The sequence below is a fragment of the Netta rufina genome, assembly GCF_964035555.1.
Source record: "Netta rufina genome assembly, chromosome: 6".
NCBI lineage: Eukaryota > Metazoa > Chordata > Aves > Anseriformes > Anatidae > Netta > Netta rufina.
The window spans coordinates 23,108,773-23,126,057 of record NC_140129.1 but is presented as its reverse complement, the minus strand read 5'-3'; the positions used below and the strand labels follow the sequence as shown (position 1 = coordinate 23,126,057).

At 48.9% G+C, this 17,285-nt stretch overlaps 2 protein-coding genes across 3 annotated transcripts in view; both read left to right on the top strand.

Moving 5' to 3' along the window:
- The window catches only part of PSMD14 (proteasome 26S subunit, non-ATPase 14), a 45,484-nt gene extending 40,928 nt beyond the window's left edge, over positions 1–4,556 (top strand). For both annotated transcript variants that reach the window (XM_084289476.1, XM_084289477.1), the window contains 3 exons: positions 473–598; positions 1,914–1,976; positions 4,134–4,556. In XM_084289476.1, coding sequence (XP_084145602.1) covers positions 473–598; positions 1,914–1,976; positions 4,134–4,232 — 288 coding nt within the window. In that variant the 3' untranslated portion in view covers positions 4,233–4,556. The remainder of the gene's footprint in view (positions 1–472; positions 599–1,913; positions 1,977–4,133) is intronic.
- A 4,060-nt stretch (positions 4,557–8,616) lies between these two features.
- Positions 8,617–14,081, top strand: TBR1 (T-box brain transcription factor 1; the record flags this gene model as incomplete). The annotated part of the gene is made up of 6 exons (XM_084288936.1): positions 8,617–9,308; positions 9,662–9,816; positions 10,141–10,262; positions 10,533–10,691; positions 11,360–11,421; positions 13,238–14,081. 6 exons carry the CDS (start codon positions 8,617–8,619, stop codon positions 14,079–14,081), a joined length of 2,034 nt encoding a protein of 677 aa, XP_084145062.1.
- Between the last annotated feature and the right edge of the window lie 3,204 nt (positions 14,082–17,285).

The window sequence follows — 17,285 nt, the reverse complement described above, 5'->3', positions numbered from 1 at the left end:
TGTGGCAGCTGCTTGCATACAGTTCAGGATAATCAGTGAAGCCTAAATAAATACCTCATACATTTAATCAAAGCATTAAAATATTTTTCAAGTTCATCAGAGGTCAGATCCTTTAACCATTCCTTATGTGGTAGCTAAAATATTCACCTTCCTGCTACCTCTTCAACAATACAATTGTGCATTCTCAGCCTCCAGCAAAAATACTGAATTACGAAAGAAAAGCATTACTGTCAGAATAAATGTGACCCTGGTGTATATGCCACATTTTCATGTTTAGAGTTCAAGAAGTTTGGTCTTTAAAACCTTAAAGAAAGCCTATTGTCTGCTTTAGCAGAATATTTGATTACTGTTGTTACTTAAACATTGCACGATCAATAATTTTTATTATACTCTTACTACTATAAATTAGACATCTGTGTAGTATTTTGAATGTATTTTATGATGCATGCTCTAAACAGTTTTTATTTTGCAGATGTTGCTAAATTTGCATAAGAAGAGTTGGATGGAAGGTTTGACACTGCAGGACTACAGTGAACACTGCAAACTCAATGAAACAGTAGTGAAGGAGATGTTAGAATTAGCTAAGAATTATAACAAGGTATTCCTATCCCATAATGATTTAACTGTAACTGTTTATGAAATGAAGAAAGTTATTACTTGATTTCAGAAGCAAAGATAATTATCACAAGCTTTACTCAAAATGACTTGTAAAAGACTAGATGGTAAGAAGAAAACTATCACTGCAGAACTCTTTTTAACCTTGGGGGTTAATCTGATTTGTATAATCTGCTTTCTGCAAAGAGTTTCTTGGGATTTGTTTAAATTAGGCACAAGCAGGGCTTTAATGGCCTTATGAAGATTGCTTCCCCCATTTATTAATCAACTATGTGAAGTTGCCTATTAACTTTTTTAAAAATACTATGATAGCTCTTCAGGCGTTTTCACCAAGGTTTTGCCACAAACTAGCAAAATGTTTAATTATGTGTTTTGCTTAGTAATTGGAGTAATCACATTGATTTTGTAGTTGTGCTTGGTGAAGAGAATTTCAGATTCCCGTAGCTCAAAACTGATTGTATTGTTCATTCTTCTGTCAAGGACTATTTGACCAGACTTCAGTATAACAGAATAAGGTTGTTTATCAGTATTATTCCAGTAGATAGGTGGGTAGTAAATATTTAGAACTCATTCTGATGCCTAATTTCATGTTCTTTTTAAATAAAGAAATTATTATTGATGTTGTAAGAAAGAAGGATCACAGTTATTTGTGGTGTTTTAATACTGGCATTTACACTTAGAAATATTGTTTATAAATCGTAGATATCTGCAACTTTTCAATAAATAATAAGCTTGTCAGTCATTCTTGATAAATGGTATTTTTTTTTAACTTCCAAGAAGTCCTTAAAAATAAAATTCAGTATTACATCCATTAGGTGAAGTTACTGGATTTACATAATACAGACTGTGTGTTTGAAAACAACAGGACATTATAAAAATATATTGACTCTAAACAGTATAAAATGTACTAGTGATCAAACTTCCAGTAGTTGAAACAATGTAGGTGACTTTTTTTTTTGCTCTACTAGTTTAATTATCTTCAATTATCTTTACTGTCAATACTCCTCACTTTGCTTAAAAGTTTTATGAATACATCTTGCTTATCTGACAATAAAACCATTCATGAGTATTTACCTTCATCTTTTGTGCTAACACTTAGTAATTAAAACCATGTCTGCTGAAAACCTGAAGTAGCTTTCCTTTTGACTTCTGAAATGTGTTGCTGTTTGATTTTTCCTTTTTCTCTCTTTTTTTTTTCTTTTTTTTTGTGAAAGAGAATTATATTTGAGAATCTTGTGGTTGGGGGGAAAAAGTAAATGAAATCTGAAACACTGACCTTTTCTGTGTTTCGTTCACAGGCTGTTGAAGAAGAAGATAAGATGACACCTGAACAGCTGGCAATAAAAAATGTTGGCAAGCAGGTGAGGTGCGATGAATTAGAGTGAGGTGGAACGATACGCTTCGTTCATTCTAAATATTAATTTTCTTATATGTTTGTAGGTGATTTTAGTTCTACATGCAATATATTCTCAACTCTTTAAATAATGAATTTATTTTTGCTGAAGATTGTTGTGTAAGGAACAAGGCTTTTGACCTTAGGTAATCTGCAGTGTATCTGCAAGTCATGTTCTACATGTGTTTATATTAGATACAGAGGAATAGTGTTGAGATTTCTTCCAATTTTTTTCCCTTTCCAAGGAGATACATAAAGATATCCTAGTCTGTTGTACTGTCAGAGAGACCAAAACCATGACGACTTTTAAAAAACAGTACTACTGAAAACAGATGGGGGTGTAGTTTCATACATTATCATGGCTAAAGAGCCAGCTCACCCCTGTCCTTGGTTCATGAAGACACTGTCAGTGCGTAGCTCCAGTATGCACATATGCAAGTAAGCTGCATTGCTTTGTATTGCTGTTGAAGCAAAACAGTTTAGGACCATAGCTGAAACTACTCAATTCATTCTATCCCTTTGCAAAGTAAGGATGTAGAGGACTTGACAGAAAACCATTTCTACATATCATTTTAACCTAAAGGTTGAGGAAACGTGCTTTGGTGGAGGAGAGAACAAAACAGCTTGGTAAAAGGTTGTGTTCAAAATTCAAGAGGGGCAATGAAAACAAAACAAACAAAAAACAACAACAACAACAAAAAAAAGGCTTTAAAAATACTAAGCATGTCATTGAAGAACCAGTATATATTGTATTGTTAGTGGCAGTAGAAGAATGTAAAGGCTTCTGGATTGCTCTTATGTGTCAGCTACAAGCAGCTATGTCATAACACATCTGCACTATTGTTCAGTCACTCGTGTATTTCTGTAGCATTCAGAACAATAAAGTTTATGCACACCTACACATACATAAATATATATAATTAAACATTGCAACAAGGATTGTATTTTAAGAGTTTTGATGTCATCTCAAACATAACTGGAGTTTCATTTGTCTTTTAAATAATTACACATATGTGGGGGAAAATACCTATTTTGATGCAGTTCTTTATAAAGAAAAGCCATTTTTTCCTGATAAAATTACTAAATTTTTTTTTCTCTGCAACTTATATAGAAAATTTTGTAAACAGACAGCTGCTCGCAATAGGTATATTATGTAATTAGGATGCATTTGCTAAGAACAGAATATTGGAGAACTACATGATCTTTGAAAATGAATTATTTAAGAAAGCTTACATTTTATGGCATTCCTCACACTTGGATTTTCCAGTTCACTTTTACGTAAACTCAAATGAGTTCATTAGATTTTGACAATAATTCTTTTAAAGTAGTAGATAAAATTCCCATATGATAGCCTTCCATGTTTTCTTTACAAGCAAGAATGCTACAACAATGCAGCAGTAAAATTTAGAGATGTTTTTTAAACATGCCTGATAATTTTGCAGTATTTTCAGATTAATTACTTAATCTTGATTCTGAAAGTTATTTTAACGGTTTATGAATATAGTTAAGTTTTCAACCAGAAATAATGTAATTATTCTATGTGAATGCCCACAAGTGCGCACTCAATTGAGTAATAGTGTGTGGGAATGCGTATTTTCAGAATGCTGTTCAGGTTTAGCATTCTGTTTGTCAGAACATTTGAACATCTCATTGTGCATTTTCTTGATAGGTATAAATATGTTAATTTTCTCAGTCGACACAACTATTCAAAGACTGTGTTAGATCGTGCTTGAGGCTTTACAGGATTAGAATACATATTTGTACAAAGATCTGAAAACAAATTGCAGTGTACCAGAACTGAGATTAAAATATTGGACCTAGTGAGATATATAATGAATTCCACGTGTTGTGTTTTGTCCTTAAAACTCACAGCTGTCATGGTTACTCTTCAGATGCTGGATAGAAATTTCCTTCCTAAACCTATCCTCTGCTTCTCTGAGCGATAGTATGGACTAATTGTTTGGCAATTTAGTCATTTGCTAGGTCTTGTTAGAAAGGAAGATCTGAGAGCTTCACTGGCCTCTCTTCCTGAAGTCACAGCCTTCTTAGATATAAATGAAGTAACTGAAATCCTTCACAGAGATACGTTTTATTCATTTCTCGCATGCTATCCTTTTTATTTCAGGACCCCAAACGTCACTTAGAAGAACATGTGGATGTGCTGATGACTTCAAACATTGTCCAGTGTTTAGCTGCTATGTTGGATACAGTTGTATTTAAATAACCAATTTACTGTTTGTGATGCTTTCTGTGTATATTTGTTTATCGTTTCTAATACTCACAAAACAGAGACTGCTGAGGCTATATTTGATTAAACAGAGACATCTGACTTCATTTGCAGTCTAAGTGCAGCTCAATAACACCTTTCAGTCTCTAATTGTGCAGTTGCTTCATTTTTTTTATGTCAGGGTCTTTACAGACTCCAAAGTAATTCAAGAACACATGTGCAAAAATGTATTACATTTTCATTTAATATTTTGGGAGAAAAATCAGTAGTACATATATATTTTGATCGTTGCAACATAATAAAAGTACATTTACAAGCCTGTCAAGTTCTGGAAGGCCTTTTTTGTGAAAGCGGGGGGAAGAGGGGAATCAATGGTGTAGGAAAAGTGCTGGTAAAACGTATTTGTATCCACTGTAGAACTACTGAGATGTTAGTTGCTAGGACAGCAAAAAATCTCTAATGAAATTTGGCTCCCATTGATTGCCAAATACTCTTTTTAAGATTTTATATATACATATATACACACATATATAAAAGCGCTGAATTCCAAGGATATACAAAAAGCAAGTGCTGAAAATTATGATGACAGCTCCCTTTCAATATTATTCAAGCTGTAATATCCACAGAAGACAATTGACCTTAAGAAAATGAATTCAGTTATGCTGATAACTGAATCACACAACTCTCACCAGCGGTGTCATAAATAGCACTATTCTGAGAATAAACATTAAAGTGATGGGGGCTGCTGTAGGGTTATATGAACCCTCCCTCCTGTGAAAGAGGAGGTACATGAGATACAGATATATGGAAGGAGTCCCAACTGCAATGTGACATTTTAAACCTTTTCCATGGACTAGAAATGCTTATGGAAGGGCAGGTGGGTTGGCTGCTTGGTTTTAAGCAGACAAAGCCAAGTAACTGTGGTTGGGGAGTGACTGGGTTTGGGGCAGGGGTTGGGGGGGTGCATTTTAAGTATTGGAGGTGCTTAGGCAGATTTGGTTCTTTTGTCTGGGTGGAAGTGCTCTTTCTGTATCACTCATTCACAATATCTTAGTTGCTGGATTTTTTTTTTAAACTGCAACAGTTGTGACAGATAAATAGTTTAGAACTCATCTTTGTGTTAAAGATTTTAATTTATTTGACTTATTTGCATCATAAACAAATGGACCATAAATTTATGTCTTATTGTCCAGATTGTGCCCAGTACTTTCCTATTCATTTGTTCATTAACATTCAAACATTTTTCTTTTGTTTGGAATTTCTTATTTAGGCCTTCTACCATTTTAAAATAACTCTCTCTCAAAGTATATTTAGTGTGCATTTACTTCAGAGGGGAACATGCAGATTTTTGCAGCTGCCCTCCTTATGGCCTTCCCTCTGCCCCCACAGTAGGCAGCAGAGTATCAGACTGGGAAAATGGAGACGTACCAAACCATGTTTGATCTGCCTGCAGTTAAAATAAGTGGAAATGTTTCTGGCTGTTTGCGCTGAAAACCAGCGTATCACTGAGGAAGGTTGTATTTGGGCCCTGCCATTTGTCCAGTATATGCTTCTCTGCTGCACCTTGCAGAAAGACAGGGCAGGAGCTGATGGGAGCCTGCAGCGGAGCTCTGCATCCCTGTGCTCCTGTATCACCAGGAGAGACATGGATATTTGGGGGGGGGGTCATAGGTAACGTGGCACTGCGAAACTGGCAAGGAGCTATCGCAGTGCTGCAGTGTATGCATGCGAGAAAGGCCAGTGCAAGCTGGGAGCCAAAACAGTAAGTCTTGCACATTTTTCTAAATTTATTTTAACAAATGTACATCTTATGGAGGATAGCTGAAGGAAAGCTGCTGGAGATGTGGATCTCCTTAGTATGAGCTTGTGCTGTAATAGCCTGCTTTCTATCCAGTCCTTGGTTTGACTTGGAGGCACAATTTTCCATTTACTAAGATGTTTCATGAATAATCAAAAGGCTGGGTTTTGGGGCATCTTATTTTTGTTCAGTCCTTTAGGAGCTACACAGAGGGATTTGGAAGCGTGCACACATGCTGTAAGCTGAAAAGCAGCAGCCCATATACCATCCTGGAGGAAGAAAGGTTTTCAAGCAGCCACCTTCTGAGCCTCCAGCCGCAGTGGAGCAGACCTTCATTAGCAGCTTGACCCCTCATCACCTGTCAGCGCGAAGGATGGGCATATTGTATTAGCAAACCTCTCCTTCTTTCCATGACGATTCTGTAACACCACCTGCCATTGCATATCCCCCTATTATACCAGTTTAGGAGTTGTGCACTGAAGATTTTTGGCATATATTAACACTTCCATGTGATTGGCAGTACACCACTGAATTCATTGCAGCTCTGCATGTATATGGGTGTAGCAACATAATTCAGGGCAGCGTTTCCCAGGGTTTAGCTGTGTTTCGACCCATCTCCCGCCCATGTATCTAAATCCATTACCTTTTTATCGGTTTCAAGCAGAGAAATGCAAGGGTGGGCATGCTGGTGAAACAAGTGTCAGAAACAGTAGTTAGGGCTGATATTGATAAAACTATTTTCTTACCGCTGAAAGGAGAAGGTAGAGTATGGGAAGTTGCCCGTGCTGTACCATGAGCCTGCGAGTATGATTACTTCCTCGCGTTTTGCCTAACAAAGGATTTTATTAGAATAATTTCCATGCAGAGGCTGTGTATGCCAGCCTTCCTGAAACACCACATCATTGAACAAGCGCACAGTTTTAAGCAACAGAAAAATTACAAAACGGCTGTGAGATTTGGGAGCATTGAAATACGCATTCTGACAAGCCAGCCTGCTTTCTGCCTTCTCTGGATTTCACTTTGCGAAGTTTCGGCCTGGCTTCAGCTGATTACGTGTCGGGCTTGATTTTATTATGAGGTGGTCGGGGCCGCGGTAACAGTGAGCGGAATTGGAAGCCGGCTGCTGGTGTCAAGTGGAAAGAGGTGTGCTCCGTGACATACCTCAGGTCCACATCGCTAAGGGGAAAACACTATGAAAAATGAAACAGGAGAGCTCCTCCCGGAGAGGAAAAAAAAAAAAAAAAAAAGAGAGAGAGAGAGAAAAAAAGGGTGATTCTGGAAACTCATCTGCTCGCCTGGGAAGGGGCACGGCGGGCAGCGGGGAGGCGGGCGGCCGAGTGTCCGGCGCGGAGCTCGCTGCGGGCCGCGCCGGGGCTCCCCCCGCTGAGGGACGGCGCTCGCCGTCCCCCGGAGATCGGGGGCCTTGCCCCCGCCCCTAAGCCCCGGGGAGCTCGGCTCGGCCCTTACGGGGCTGCCCCCGGACCCCGGGGCTGCTCCCGCCGCCGGCCTCGATCGGCTCGCTGAGGGAGGGCCGTGGCGGCGCCGCTGCCGCGAGGCGAGGCGAGGCAGCGGGTGACAAATGTATTACAAAAGCGCTCTCCCCTCCCAGCGCTGTCTGTGGGACTGAGTCACTGAGGGAAAACAGACACCGAGTGGAAAGCGATCCGGAGCCGGAGGGACGCCTTCTCCGCTGTTTTGCTGACGATCTGCGGCATTACAGCGCCCTGCTAAAATATTTATTTACTGGGGACCCGCAGACACCACGCCAGGGCAGCGCGGCCGCTGCTGACTGCGCAACTTCCAAGGGGAGACCCGCGGCCGCCGCGCTGGGGGCTCGGGAGGGGCGGGGGGCGCTCGCACTGACGGGGGGCTCCCGGCGAGGGGCTCCCGGTCCCCGGTCGCCCCCGGCAGCGGGGCGAGCGCGGCGCCGCCCGGGTGAGCTGAGGGCAGCGGCGCCCGGCCCCGCCGGCGGCCCCCGGACCCCCCCAGCCCGGCCCTCCCCCGGCACCCAGAGGCGGGGGACAGGCGCGCAAGTATTTAGAGAAACGCGGGGCTTTTGGTTTATTTTGCAGCCGTAGTCAAAAATATATAAATAAATAAAATAAATGAAAAATAAAAATTATAAAAAAAATGCTGGAAAGGTCACATAATAATGAGCTCTTACAGCAAACACACTCTTCCCTTCCCCCTTCGCCTTCCTTCTATCTCACAATAAAATCATCTCCTTCAATTTGCCATGATCGTCGCGACCAGGAGCCAGGTGATTATCCTAATTAATGTCTATCTAATTAAATTACTGTCAGCGGTTAACCAATGGCAGAAGCCGTTTCATCCTCTCCGCAAGCAGCAAGATCAAAAGTGAGTCTTTCCTGATTGCTGCATAGTGTCAATTGGCCAATCTCTTCTCCCAGGGAAGGAAAAAAAAAAAAAAAAAAAAAAAAAAAAAGTAAATCAAACGTTTGGGAAGCATTTGGTGGATGAAGTGCTTTCTGTCTAGTGAGGGTCCCAGGATGTCTAGCTTCTGATACTGAGGAGCCCTTTCAGATCCAGGGACTGAAGGGTTATTACTGTGGTGCTAGAGCTATGCAGCTGGAGCATTGTCTTTCTCCCTCTATCATGCTCTCCAAGAAATTTCTCAATGTGAGCAGCAGTTACCCACATGCAGGCGGATCTGAGCTTGCCTTGCATGATCATCCCATTATCTCGACCACTGACAACCTGGAGAGAAGTTCACCTTTGAAAAAAATTACCAGGGGGATGACGAATCAGTCAGATACAGACAATTTTCCTGACTCCAAGGACACACCAGGGGACGTCCAGAGAAATAAACTCTCTCCCGTCTTGGACGGGGTCTCTGAGCTTCGTCACAGTTTCGATGGATCTGCTGCAGATCGCTATCTGCTCTCTCAGTCCAGCCAGCCCCAGTCTGCTGCCTCTGCTCCTAGTACCATGTTCCCTTACCCCGGCCAGCATGGACCTGCTCACCCAGCCTTCTCCATCGCCAGCCCCAGCCGCTACATGGCTCACCATCCTGTGATCACCAACGGAGCTTATAACAGCCTCCTGTCCAACTCTTCGCCTCAAGGCTACCCCACGGCGGGCTACCCTTACCCCCAGCAGTACGGCCATTCCTACCAAGGGGCGCCTTTCTACCAGTTCTCCTCCACCCAGCCGGGGCTCGTCCCCGGCAAGGCTCAGGTCTACCTGTGCAACAGGCCGCTCTGGCTGAAATTCCACCGGCACCAGACGGAGATGATCATCACGAAGCAGGGGAGGTAAGCCGCCGCGCGGACCCTCTCCGGGCGCCGGGGCTGCTCGGCCGGGGGAGCCGCCCGCTGCCGCCGCCGCCGCCCCGGGGGAGCCGCCCGCCGCCGGGGCCGGTGGTCGCCGGGGCCGGTCCCCTCCGGGGCAGCCCCCCCCCGGCTCCCCGCGCCCCTTCCCCGCGGAAAGCTCGACGTTTCGGGAGGGAGTTGCTTTGGATTTTTGGTTCCCGGTCGCTACCGGGAGCCGGGAGGATAATGCACAGCGGGCTGGCTCCTCTGCGTGTGCGTATCGCTGCCGCTGGCTTGCTTTCCTTCTTTCCTCTCTTTTTTTTCTTTTTTTTTTTTTTTTCCTTTCCTTTTTATAGGCGCATGTTCCCTTTCCTAAGTTTTAATATTTCTGGTCTCGATCCCACGGCTCACTACAATATTTTTGTGGATGTAATTTTGGCGGATCCCAACCACTGGAGATTTCAGGGAGGCAAATGGGTTCCTTGCGGCAAGGCGGACACCAATGTACAAGGCAAGTTCCTCCAATTAACACTTTTCCCGACACATATGTAGGTGAGAATGATTAATTAAAGCCTTTGTGGACTGGCTCTAGCGACTTCTTAAACGAGAAAGGGCCAACGATGCTTTTTAGAAAAAAGAAAAGGAGGGTGGTGGAGAAAGTAAGAGGTGATCGGAAAACGTTGCTTTAATCCCGCTCGGTTAAATGAAGGCGGTTTCGGCAGAAAAATAGCGCTAACTTTAATGGGGTCCTTCGACCCCGCGTGCTGCTGCAGAGGCAGAACCAGGCTACATGCGAGACCCGTGATGTGGTGGTGTTTTTTGTTGTTTCGCTTAGGAAACCGGGTGTACATGCACCCCGACTCCCCCAACACGGGAGCCCACTGGATGCGCCAGGAAATCTCCTTTGGGAAACTAAAACTTACAAACAATAAAGGAGCATCAAACAACAACGGGCAGGTCAGTGGGGGAACCGCAAACGCTCCGTTAGGCTTTTTTTCTTTTTTTTTTTTTTTTTGCTTTGCTGCTTCAGACAGAATCCTGCACTCTCCAGTCGGATGTGTATATGCAATATATATAATAGTCCTTATTTTTAAAGACCGTGTCCCCAAACGAGGATAAAGGGGCGGCGGGGAGGGAGAGCCCTCGCGTCCTTTGCCGCGGGCATCACTGCCCCGTCCTGCTGCTCTAACCCCGCGGCCCCCTCCCTCCTCTTCCTCTGCCTGACAGATGGTGGTTCTGCAGTCCCTCCACAAGTACCAGCCCCGCCTGCATGTGGTGGAGGTGAACGAAGACGGGACGGAGGACACCAACCAGCCGGGCAGAGTGCAGACCTTCACCTTCCCCGAGACCCAGTTCATAGCGGTCACCGCCTACCAGAACACCGATGTAAAGAGCTCCCCGCTCCGGCCCCTTCGCGCTCCCTGCACGGCCCGGCCGCTGCTCCCGCTCCCCCGGGGCTTCGGCACCGGGAGACCGGGGCCTCCCCCCGCTCCCTTCCCATTTTGCCTCCACGTTGTGCCCCGGGGCCGGGCGGGGATCCCGCCGGGAAGCTCCCGCTCGGCGGAGATCAATTGGCGAGGCCATCGATCGCACCGGGGCGAAGGAGCAGCTCCCTCGAATTAAACCCTCGTTACCACCTTGGCCGCGTTTCGGCATGGCCGGGTGGCGGTGCCCCTCTCCCCGGTGACATATGTTCGGGCCGCGGTCCCGGGTTAATTATTTGGCTCGACGCGAGCCTCAACTCTCAGCTACCGCTCTGCGGGGCGTTTCGCCTCGTTTCTGGGTTTAAATACATTCACGGCCATGCGCTACGCGTAATTACACTTCTGAAAACATGGGGTTAAACGCGAATTTTTAGCGTGATTTTTAGAATAAAGCGAATCGTAAAATTCGATTTTTGGTATCTAGTAGCATGCCGCAGCTTCGTTTTTCGTGTTTCAAAGGCAATTTGACCGACTAGAGCGAAGCTCGGTGCTTTTAAAAGCGCGGTGGCTGCAGCAGAGTGCATTCTTCGTGCTTTTCACACTGTGCGCTCTGCTCCTCTGTTTCCCTAGATCACACAGCTGAAAATAGACCACAACCCTTTCGCCAAGGGCTTCCGAGACAATTATGACACGTAAGTAAAACCGCATTTTTCTTTCCCTTCTGCCGGCTGCGGGCACCCGTCAAGGGGAGAGGCTGGGGGGCGCGGGCAGCCTCCCCGCCACGCCGCCCCGGGCGAGGCCCCGCCGGAGCCCACTGCTTCTCTGCTCTCCTCAGGGCTGCGGGCACACAGGGGCTGCCCCATTTGGGGCTCAGCACATGCTGGGGGGCCCCCCGCACCCGGCCCCTTTCTTTGCGCCCCTTTCCAAGTTCGCGTTGAGTTGCGCGCAAGGGCCCCGCGCAAGGCGCGCTGTGCGCCCGCCGAGTTTGAATAAGCCCGGGCTCCGCAATCCCTGTGTCCAGAGCAAATTTTCTTTTCCGTCTCGTTTTGTTCCCCTCTGGGGTTGGAGCGTTTTTTTTTTTTTTTTTTTTTTTTTTGTTCCGTATATATATTTTTTTCTCCTTCCTTGCATCTGGGTGGAGCTAAAGGCTGCGAAGTTTTAATCGCGGTTTGTCCCCGCGCTGCCTCCCCCGCTCGCAGAACCGCCCGGGGGCTGCTGCCAGGGCCTGGCTGCTGTGGGGAGGCCGCCCCGGTCCCCGGGAGCCGAACGGGGACAGCCGGGCCCGGCTGCAGCAGCGCTGACGGCTGCGGCTCGCCCCGGCCCAGGGCATGGCCGGCGGGCACCTCCTGCCCACACACCCCCACAGCCAGCTTAGGGCGGGCGCAGGACGGCTCAGAGCCCCGAGGGGGCGGGCGGCCCTGGAGCTGCTCGGTCCCTCTGCAAGCCCCGGGGCCGCAGGACGGGGCCGAGCCCCTGAGGGAAGGATGAAACCTCCTCCTCCCTCTGGAGGCTGCAGCCGGGAGCAGCCTCCCACCCAGCGCCCCAGGCCGCGTGTAGCACCCGCGCCTGCTAAGGCCTCTCGCAGGGCTCCAGCTCCCCCCGGCAGCGGCGTTTCGCTCTCAGGGGGGAAGCGACGCCGAGGCCTGAAGCAGCTCCAGAGGCTCCCGGCGCCGAGCAGCGGCTCTCCCCGAGGGGACCGCCCCGTCGGGCGGCCGCTGCGAGCCGCGAGGGGCCGAGCGCCGTGAGGGCAGCCCCATGATGTCGCTTCTTGTGCGGCCTCTGCAAGACCCGCGGCCTTCAGAGAGGGTTCGTGGCCTTCGCCCCCAGCCTCAAGTGCTTTTCCCTTTTTCAGAGGGGAAAAACTTTATAGGGCGTCACTTTACAGGAGACGGGGGGAGGGGGAAGCTTCAATGTTGTCTAGCACGTTGGATTTGTTTAAGGGCCAAGTTTATTTTGGATAAGAAATTCCAGGAGGCGTGGAGGGTTAATTAAAGCACAGTTTTAGCCTGAATTAAATACAGATAGTAGTTATTCATCCATTAAAGTTTTTATAATCGCAAATTGCAGCCCAGCATGGGAGAATTATATATAGGCCACGCAGGGAACACTAGATGCGTCTGGTTCTGCATTTCCTCCAGTAGGTGTTTAAAGACTAGCCTAATTTAAACCCAGTAAAATGTTGATGGTTCGTCTGCGACTCTCAATAATAAGTGTTAAACAGGCGCTATAACGCCGCAGCCCGCCGCTCCCGCTGCTCGCTGCACACGCCCGGGTTGCCTGTGGCGCACACGGCGGGACCGGTCAGCGTGTGACGGAGCGGGGATTTCAAGCCCTGGGCTGAGAGCAGGAAGCCCCTGGGCTAACAGCAAGCACCCCCTGGTCCCAAAGAGCAGCTTGCCGTGCCCTCCCCGGCTAGGGCCCTGTCTCCCGGCCCCACCGAGGGCGGCGGCGCCGGCCCGTGCCCCCGACGGCGGCGCCCACCCAGCCCTGTCCCCTTCTCTCCGGCAGGATCTACACGGGCTGCGATATGGACCGGCTGACGCCGTCTCCCAACGACTCGCCCCGCTCGCAGATCGTGCCCGGGGCCCGCTACGCCATGGCCGGCTCCTTCCTCCAGGACCAGTTCGTGAGTAACTACGCCAAGTCCCGCTTCCACCCCGGGGCAGGAGCCGGCCCGGGGCCCGGCGCCGACCGCAGCGTGCCCCACACCAACGGGCTGCTCTCCCCACAGCAAGCCGAGGACCCGGGGGCCCCGTCGCCGCAGCGCTGGTTCGTCGCCCCCGCCAACAACCGCCTCGACTTCGCCGCCTCCGCCTACGACACGGCCACCGACTTCGCCGGCAACGCGGCCACGCTGCTTTCCTACGCGGCGGCCGGCGTCAAGGCGCTGCCGCTGCAGGCGGCCGGCTGCGCGGGGCGGCCGCTGGGCTACTACGCCGACCCGTCGGGCTGGGGGGCGCGCAGCCCCCCGCAGTACTGCAGCAAGTCGGGCTCGGTGCTCTCCTGCTGGCCCAACAGCGCGGCGGCGGCGCGCATGGCCGCCGGCAACCCCTACCTGGGGGAGGAGGCGGAGAGCCTGGCCCCCGAGCGGTCCCCCTTGCCGGGCGCCGAGGACTCCAAGCCCAAAGATTTGTCCGACTCCAGCTGGATCGAGACGCCGTCGTCCATTAAGTCCATCGACTCCACCGATTCTGGGATTTACGAGCAGGCCAAAAGGCGGCGGATCTCCCCGTCGGACACCCCGGTGTCCGAGAGCTCCTCGCCCCTCAAGAGCGAGGTGCTCACCCAGCGGGACTGCGAAAAGACCTGCGCCAAGGACATCGGCTACTACGGCTTCTACTCGCACAGCTAGGCGCGGCCCGCCGCCGGCCCCGCCGTCCTTTTGCACAATAACTCCTCCGCGGTTAGCGCACTGACCCCCGCCCCTAGCTGCCCCATCCGTTCCCCCGGCCCGGCCCGGCTCGGCACGGCCCGGCCCGGCGGGGAGGCGGGCAGGGAGGCAGGCAGGAGGCCGAGCCGCCCTCCCCGCCCGCCCCGCGAGGCCCGGCGGAGCCCCGGGGGCGCGGACGGCCCCGCCGCGGGCGCCCCCCCCGCGCCTCCGAGCCCCGCCGGTCAGTAGGATGTGTAGACTCTCTCCAGCCGTACAGCGCTTCCTTCCTTTTACCACGGATGGATACTAGGGGATGGTAGTAATAGTGGGGAAAAAGAGCCTGTGAAATGCCTGTACATAGGGTTCTAATTTATTACTTTCCTTTGGGTTTGTTTCCTATTTGTTCGGATTTTTTTTTCTTTCTCTTTACTTTTGTTTTCACTGTTAAGTCGCAAAACTTTGATCTTGTTTAAATCCCCTCACTCTCCCCCCGCCTCCCCTCCCCAGGTGAACACTCTTTCTAAACGCCTCTGGAAATGCTGAGCGCCCCGTAGCCGTACAGCGAGTAATGGGTTTCTCACTTTCCCCGCAATTCCTCGCATGAAATAATTACGCACTGCCCTGGGCTAACACAGCTACGGAATAGCTGAGCTTTCCCTTCAAAAGACCAGAAATACGTCTCGTAGGAAAGTCGATTAAAGTAGCATGACGCCTTCCAAAAGCAAAATTAACTGCCTCTGTATTTTTTTCTTTAAAAGGAATAGCTCGACATCAGCAATATTATTATTTTTGTGGTATTCCTCCCCCCCCCCCCCCATCGCCCCCAAGTGCCAAATCCATTACTGGTCCCTGCAGGTGCCAAATATGCTGACAAACTCTTTTCAAATTTCTTTGCAGTTTTTCCCCTCTTTCTTTATATTGCTGTAAATCTTTGTAATGAATAATCTAAAAAAGAAAAAAAAAAAAAAGAAAAAAAAAAGATATAGACGACTGAATTGTTGGTAACCATAGTGTAGTCCAGTGAAGATGAATTGTGAGTTGTATATTTTACTGCATTTAGTTTTGGAATTGACTTTTTCATAAAGTAGCTAACCGAGATCTGACTTCCTGGGGAATAAAGTGCACATCGAAAGTAAGAGCGCTCTTTCCTGTAAACCTCTGATTCTGGCAGTGACGGAGAAGTAATATCCCTCCAGGTCTCCCCCCCGGCGAAGCAGAATAGTAAGTCTTCGAATTTTGAGTAGCAAATCTATACGATTAACGCATTTTTATATGAAACACAACTGCAAACTGAAATATGCATCGGGCTAAATATTCAGTCTAGGTTACACTCGACGGGGAAGTTTCCTAATAGAAATTCAGGGTCATAAACGTGTGTATATTTTTGACTCTTCTGTAAATCGAATGTTGTGATTTTTATATTTGTTCTGTTATGTCTGTGGAACTGAATAATTTATACAAGTACCTGCTCCATTGAGAAATGTTTCGGTTTTTGCCCGTTTGTATCGTCTGTGTATAACAAGTAAAATAAACCTGGCAAAACGCTCACCTCGTCTCGGGACGCCGCTTGGCAGCGAGGGCGCCGGGGCTCGCCCCCTCCCGGCCCGGCGCTGCCGGCCGGAGGAGGACAAGGAGGAGGAAGAGGAGGAGGAGGAGGGACGGCACGGGGGGTGCGGGTCTCCCTGCTTGCCCCGACCGCGCCCCGGAGCAGAGGTGAGGGGGGCGGCTGGGTGAGGACCGCCGCTGCCCCCTCAGGGAGAGGCGGGGAGACGGGCCGGGTGAGGCGCCTCGTCTGTGGGGGCCGGGACGTTAGGGCAGGTGTGAGGGGTGACACGGCGAGTTTGGGAAGCCGCCGCCGGGGCCTTTGGTGCCGGTATCGACACTCACTGCCCGGCCGCCCGCGCTGGGCTGCGGCTGAAGTGATGGCGGCGGCGGCCTCGTCGGGCAGGGCGGGAAGCGGCCGGGCCGTGAGGGAGGAGAGGGCCCGCGGTGAAGCGCTCCCCACTTACCGCCCCCCGCAACTGCTCCCGGGTCCCGGTGCCCCCTCGGCGTCGCGGCGAGGGGCCGTCGAGGTGTAACACACGAACAAAACTCGTCCCTCTTTCCCCGCCGTCGACCGCTGCCCCCTCCGTCCCGTCACGCAGCCCTGAGGGGCGCCTCCGCCGTGAGCCCGCCGCCGCCGGGCCCGCAGGAGCCCCCCGCCGCGTCCCCTCAGCCCCTGAGGCGGGGGCTCGCTGCCTCCTGCCCGGCGGGTTGCGGCCCGGGGGGCCGGGGCGAGCACCGAGCGCCTGGAAGGGCTGAGCAAAACCCCCGCCTGAGAGCCAGTGGTTAACGCTGTTCCGTAACTATCTCGACAGGACGCTATAAATCCCTAACTCTTTCTGCGGGAGAGTGGAAGAGGTAAAGGCTGCAGAAGTAAAAAAGGCTATTTCCTGTCGGTAGGTCCGTTTATTATTACTTATTTTTATTATTATCGCCACCATTAGAGATGCAGGAGTGTATCTGCCATACACGCGTTTGCTAACGCGTTAAAATACCTGCATAAACCTAGAATCAAAGCTGCGGTTTTTGACCCAGGGTATGTAAGTGATAATATACTTGCAGTTTAGTTAAAGCAAAACCCCGAGTTTGAATTTGTGATACCAGCAACTAACTGCATGAATTTTACATGAAGTATAATTTGTGTTATTATTCTAGCCGTGCTGAGCGGGTTTTTAATTTAATTATTCGGGAAAATAATCTACTCAACTGCCCTTTCTTTGCCTTACTGAAATTACACAAAATCAAGCTCCGAGCAAGACGATCCCTAGAAAGTAATTCAAAGTTCCTATCGGTAATACTTTCCACGATATTTCCCATTAATGCTATATCCCATGTAATACGGTGAGTTACGCTCTGCAGATTTTGCACGAGTACTCTATGCATATTTGATGACACATTGCATATTTTAACAAGGTTTTTAATGACTGATTGAAATGTTTGCTAAGATATTTTTTAAGAGCTGGAGGAGAAATGGTTGCGGAAAATGTGTGTAATAGAATAGTGATAAGGATGGGAGGGTTTTGATTGACAGTATGAGGAAGCAGATGGATGACTAGGTAGGTCAGAGGTAAAGATGCCTTTGACAGCTTTTTAAGTTCCTTTGGCCATTTTGGTCCAATGAATCATGCAAAACATGTGTACATT